We start from the raw sequence: 6,590 nt of genomic DNA, 5'->3' as shown, positions 1-6,590 counted from the left end.
ATATCAGCAGAATGTATTCACACAAGCATCATTTTAGTGGGATAAAATTCTCAAACCATATACACACCAGTTACACAAACTACTATAGCAGTTGCTGTGTTGGTTGGCTTTCCTCCTCCTACAAAATATCTGCCACGTTTGACCATATAAACTATTTCAGTCCAGGCTGGATTTTTGTTCTGCTTATCGCTCCGCTCGCTTCGTACACCGCTGTAACTGTCGTGATCTGAGTTAGATCTTATCAAATAAAAACCTGACGGCACCACACCATACTTTGTCACTTCTCGCCTAGCTATGCCATCTTTGAACTTTTTAAAAGAATTCATATCTTACTTTTTCGTTGTATGTACATGATATACATTGATCCTTAAATACATTTTTGATTGTTTCCAATCTATATACAATACACAAGCTTAATGGTTTGCAATGAATACAAGAAAAGAAAAACGGGTTACTCAGTCTCTAATAACACAGGCAATGTACAATAGACAAGGGCTCATGTTGATATTATAAAATCAATATCACTTCAAATTAAGTAATTTCTGTAAATGCTTCCGTCACAGGTGAAATTAACTTATGGATCATACAGTTGTGTTGCATGCAGTGGTATTTTGTGAACAATGTGAGTATTTGCTACTTTCCCCTTGAATGTAAAAAGGTTATTTTACGCGTCCACGGCTTCCATTTTATATGGACATCCCGTGGTGCTTGGAAATTGAATCTATCTTTTGTTTCTGATGAACTACTACTACTACTTTAGTACTCATGCACAAATACCTGAATCACAAAGATATATACAAAAGTCTGTCTATGTTCAACTGCAGTTGTTTTTCTAGTTCTAGTAGGCCTATGTTGTCATATATACTACTATTATACTATAAATCTGCGCATTTATATACCATAGATGCCATAGATGTTTATTTATTTTGTATTATTTTGACTATACAAATATGCAGATAAAACAAAATATTATATAATAAAGACTATGGGGGGGGGGGGGGAGAGACGTTCCATTTCACATTTACAATGACAGAAGCACTCTCTAACTTTTATGAAATGTCTGTATTTCTAAACTATGAACTCGTATGCATGAGCAGACATGTGTATGAACGTGTTGGAAGGTATAGAACAGTATGGCTTTACACTACAGGAGCATGCATCCTATTGGTCGGTTCTGAGGCCTGAGGAGATTGAGCTAGGGCTGGGAACATCCAGTCCACTCACAATGTCCACCCTTTAGCGGGGCAGGGTCGCATACCTAGCCACGTAGCTCCCTGGATGCCCCCATGGATATGTGTTGCAGGTGAAGAGAGAGAGAGAGAGATGTGGACCAATGCAATGCAGCCAAGCAACTCAGAGAGCGATGAAGTGTGTGTGTGTGTGTGTGTGTGTGTGTGGGAGCATGTGTGATAAGAGTATGATGTCAGTGAAAAAAGGTTGCCCGATGAAAACCATACATCGCACACACACTTCACCTGTGGAGGAACATGCCTGGCCCACAAGGAGGAGACAAGAAGACTTCTGTTTCAAATTGTCTCTGGTCTCTTTGTTCTCCTCTTTCTTCTCTTCTTTTCTTTCTTTCTCCCTCCCCCCCCCCCCCCCCGCCCTCCACAAAAAAAGAACCGACACATAGCAGGAGAACATCCTCAAACGCTCGGGGGCAGATGGAGAGGAAGGAGGAGGAGGAGAATGAGGAGGAAGACGACGAGAACGGGGCGCCTCTATGCTGGATGTAACCTTCACCTCCATCTCCAGCTCCTCCTCCTCCTTCTCACTCCTCACTCCTCCCGCCCTCCCTCCCTCCCTCCCTCCCTCCCTCTTCAGACCCTCTGGCACATGTGCAGGCGGGACTTGGAGGAGGACGTGGCATCCCTCCACACCTTGCAGGAGAGGCCCTTGGCGCAGTCGCAGCGCTGGAAGATCTCCAGGCCGTGGGAGCCCTTCTTGCGGAGCTTGGTGCACACCTCGCCCTGCCGCAGCACGGGCTTGCAGATCTTGGTCCAGAAGTGGCGCGCGCAGCAGAAGCCCTCAGAGCAGTCGGCGGAGCGCAGGCAGGGGTCACCCTCGTGGCCTGGAGGGGGAAAGGCGAGAGGGGGCAGAGATGAGTCAATAGGAATACACGAGTTCTATGTGTACTGGAGTATATGTGTCTGTTTTATGTACGCGTGTATGCATGTATTGCATGGTAGAAATGAACATATCTAGATGGCTGTGGGTGAGTGAAATTCGGTTATTAGGAATTTTACTGCTGTAGCGATCCCTTTTGATTCTAGTGAATATAGTATGAGTACATTTTAGAAAAATGTGTGTTACAGAGGACTTCAGGACAAGTGATGATGAAATATTACAATATTTTCAAGAAAACACAGAGTGAGTCATAATGAGAGCTAATGGAACACAGAGTTCAATAAAAAGATAAACCATTTCAGTTAAACTCAAAGGCACAGTGATAATAATTATGAATCATATTGCCATTGCAAACAAACACAGGCAACCTTTTACTCATGTTGAACTCTGACCGTAATTGTGTAGAGCAACAGCACAGGTTTCTTATTGTCTTCGTTGTTTATTGTTGTTAGTTTAAGGGAACCCATATGCGGCTTTTGTAACCCAGTCATCCCACTTCCCACCAGATGTGTCAGAACAAGAGACAGTGCTGTTTCATCACACTTTCTATCGAGGGCCTTATGCATGAGGCTCCTCCGAAAAACATCAACCCACTGACGCATTTCCCTGTCGGGGCGCTTCTCCATTTCCTCGTCAAATTCTGGTTGCATGCTTTAGTCACTGCTTTGTTTGTCTTTCGACCGATTTTATGCCCTGGGGGTCCATTTTTACACCGCAGCAACTGATAGGATGGAATATGCAGGGATATATCACACCTAACCATTATAAACAGACAGATGATACAGTGACAATAAGAACATTATTAATGCTTACAACTTGGCAGCCCTGGCAGTGTTGCTCTCCTTCTGAGGCCCTAATGGTGCACTTACTACGGAGCCATTTTAGTGGCTGAAACAAGCTCTGGTTAGTCCATAGCCCCCTACTTTTACATGAGTCAGGTGAAACCAGAGCCAGGGGGGGGGGATATTATCACGCCTGTCCCATGCCAAACCCACATTCTGTGGCTTCTCTCACAATGCCCCAATGCCTCAACCAGGGTGTGTGTGTGTGTGTGTGTGTGTGTGTACGCAAGCAAGCATGTCTGATGTGTGTTTGTGAGTGTATGTATAAGTGTGTGTGTATTCCTTTCTGCATGCGTGTGTGTGCGTGCGTGCATGTCTCTGTGTGCATGCACATACGCGTACATTTGTTAGTGTGTGTGTGTGTGTGTGTGTGTGTGTGTGTGTGTGTGTGTGCTAGTGTTGCACGTAGTAGTAGGTGCCTCAATTACAGCAGTGTTACTGTGGTTTCTCCCACAAGGCCCATTCAGGGCTGTGGGTTTTCCGGGGGGTGGGGGGGGTGGGGGGGGGGGGGGGTGGGGGGGGCCCTTGTGGGGGCCCTTGTGGGGGCCGTTGCTGAGGAGTAATTACGCCAAAGGAGCGAGCAGACCTGGCGTCCTCCGGCGGCTTTGCGGGGACCCTCGAATGGCTGAATGCATTTACATTCTGTTAGCCGCTGTCAGCGGCTAACAGAATGTAAATGCATTCAGCCATCGGAGACCACAGTCGCACCGCGGAAGGAATGAGGGAGAAGAGAGCAGAGAGCAGCGCTGGCGTGTGTGCGTGTTTGTGTTTCGTGGGACATTTCTCTCTCTCTCTCTCTCTCTCTCTCTCTCTCACGCTCTCTCTCTCTGCAGCGGGCGCACACATGTGTGTGTGTGTGTGTGTGTGTGTGTGTGTGTGTGTGTGTGTGTGTGTGTGTGTATGTGTGTGTGTGTATGTGTGTCTGTGTATGTGTGTCTGTGTATGTGTGTCTGTGTATGTGTGTGTGTGAGTGTGTGTGTGTGTGTGTGTGTGTGTGTCTGTGTATGTGTGTGTGTGAATGTGTGTGTGTGTGTGTGTGTGTGTACAAGGCGTCCTATAAGCAGATGCGCGTTACCTTTGAGGGAATGCTTGGGCTGCGTCTTTCCGTTCCTTCTCCAGCCGTGCTCCTTGGTGGAGAGCTTGTTGTGGTCGCCCAGGGGCGAGATGTGCTGGGACAGCACGCTCTCCGAGACGGGGACGCAGATATCTGTGGGCCCAGGAGAAGAAGTTAGGAAACGACCAACCTTTTATCAAGGTTAACAGCCCTCGTATCAGCCCCTTTGTACACGCAGCCCCAGTAGTTCATCATGTTCATATCCTGTACAGATGGAAGTATTCGTATTGCCAGTGGTTATTCATGAGGCATTGTTTGATTCATTGACAGTCCTGTTGTCCCATTTTTGTGTAATTGTTTTGACATGTACTGCCTGAATGTACAATGAAGATAAATGAAGTAAAGCAGATAAAAGGCCTGGGCTACATGTGTGTACATCCAGTGGAACTCAAATCCCGATGGATTTAAAGCCTGTCCCACTGAATATAAAACATTTTCAAGCTGTCGACTCCTGAAAACCCAAATCCCTGCCATTTTGTATTTGCAACTTTTATAACACATAAACAATAAAACTGCATGTGTGTATGTGTCCTGTCTCAGACTATAGGCCAACATGGAGGGAAAGCTGCTTACAGCTGCTACAGCGGTTTCCGGGGCAACACATGGCGTCTCTATGGCAACGCTTTTTCCTCCTGCGGCAGGTGAGGCATCTGGAGGGGGCGTGCTGGGGGCTGTGGCAGTAGCTGCCCAGGCTGCACTCCTTGTCACTGCTGCACGGATACACCTGAACAGGTAGAAAATAGAAATACATCACGTATACTGCTACACTGATACACCTGAACAGGTAGAAAATAGAAATACATCACGTATACTGCTACACTGATACACCTGAACAGGTAGAAAATAGAAATACATCACGTATACTGCTACACTGATACACCTGAACGGGTAGAAAATAGAAAATACATCACATATTCCGCGACACGGATATACTTTCACAGGTAGAACTACATCACAGTTTAAGTACTGATCTCAGTTATTGGAATAGGGTTAGAGAGAGACAGGGGCAGAGAGAGAGAGAGACAACATTCTGGGAACATTCTTTTGGTAGCCCCTTTGTTTTAGTATTCAACGTTTATGCGTGTCCCCCTTCACAAAAGAGAGCGGAAGAGAGAGAGAGGCCAGCTCCAGGAATAGTGGCCCCTGGGGGCCGGTAAGGCCCCCCCCCCCCCCCCCCCCCCCCCCAGAACACTTAGGGAGGGTGTACCCTTCAGAGGGTAGGGGCTTGATCCCAGAGGGCTAGATTCCCTTTAACAACCCAAAGAAGCGGTTGTAGTCTGGTTCAGTTTTAGTTTTAGTCGCGTCGCCCTTCACTCTCTCCTCCCTTGTCTGCTTCTTTATGGTTTCTTATGAAGAGTTCAAATGAAATGAAGAGCAAAGCAAAACAGGCTGTGGAGGTCAAACGTGTCTTCGCATTGTTATGGATGTGAAGAGACAAAACGGCTCTCAGACTCCCAACAATAGAGCGCACAGAGCCTTTGTGGGAACTCGGTAATGTGAGGAAATCCCTGTGAGGTTCTCTCATGCTCCATGAGATGGAGGATTGCTTTGTTATTAGGGTAACAAGCAGTGTTGTTATTGTTACCGGGATGAAAAAGTAATCGTTTCGTTTTGCATCTCTGCACACTCAAATCTCAAACCAACACCACATAATGATAATCAAACATTGGGGTTGTTACCCCGTTTCTCTGGAGGTTGCTGCAGGGACACAATGTGCACAATGGCCAATAAAATAGGAAAATCCATAAAGACAAAGAGGCTTTAATGATTGCACGACCCTCATAAATACACAGAGAATAGGACCACAATTATGATGATGGTAATCAGTAAAGCCTCGACGAACAAAGTCCCCAACAAATGATTGACTTTCAACACTTTGCTTTTTTGCAACACAATTGCTGTCCAAATTCCAAATGAAAAGAATCTAAAATGAAGCATTTCAAAACAAAAGTCTCTCCTTGGAATGGTCTCGCATCAAGCGAATTTCCACTAAAGCCAGCCCAGAGGGGATTGAGTCTTCCTTGGCTCTTGAGGGGTGGTTGTAGTTGAAACAAGCAGACGCTTAGTCGTTTAGTCTCGCACAGAACATCACCCGACCCCAGTCTGGAGACGGGAGGACAGGAGGATAAAGGCTTGTGTCTCTGTCTATGTGAATCCCTCTGATGCGGACTGACATGGGAATAACACAACACACTGTCTGGTACGCCCGCCGCCACCGCTAGCTTTCTAGTTTAGATTTGCATTCTCGTCAACGCTGCATTGAAGTGGCTCACAGCCGTCGCACAGGGCAGAGTCCCTAGAGGGGAGGCCGAAGATGAAGAAGAAGAAAAAGAAACAGATTTAGAGACGAAGCGGAAGAAGAAGATGGAAAATAATGATAAGAAGAATCAGAAGACGACGAAGAACAAGAAAAAAATAACAAGAAGACGAAGAAGAATACTAAGAAAATGGATGAAAAAGACAAAGAAAAAGATGAAGAACAAGAAGAACAAGAACAAGAAGATGAA

The 6,590-nt window shown here is 46.0% G+C and overlaps 1 protein-coding gene across 1 annotated transcript in view; it reads right to left on the bottom strand.

Annotated features, from left to right (window-relative positions):
- Positions 1–1,820: 1,820 nt before the first annotated feature.
- dkk2 (dickkopf WNT signaling pathway inhibitor 2) overlaps positions 1,821–6,590 on the bottom strand; it is a gene marked incomplete at its 3' end in the record, with an annotated part of 11,908 nt that continues 7,138 nt past the window's right edge. Inside the window, exons 2-4 of the mRNA XM_084465275.1 lie at positions 4,657–4,807; positions 4,045–4,176; positions 1,821–2,071 (exon numbers count right to left, since the gene is read on the bottom strand). Of these exons, the coding sequence (XP_084321401.1) occupies positions 1,821–2,071; positions 4,045–4,176; positions 4,657–4,807 (534 nt within the window). The remainder of the gene's footprint in view (positions 2,072–4,044; positions 4,177–4,656; positions 4,808–6,590) is intronic.

The sequence above is a fragment of the Micromesistius poutassou genome (assembly GCF_964030765.1).
Source record: "Micromesistius poutassou genome assembly, chromosome: 3".
Classification (NCBI taxonomy): domain Eukaryota; kingdom Metazoa; phylum Chordata; class Actinopteri; order Gadiformes; family Gadidae; genus Micromesistius; species Micromesistius poutassou.
The sequence above is the reverse complement of the archived record's forward strand: the minus strand, read 5'-3'. Positions and strand labels throughout refer to the sequence as shown.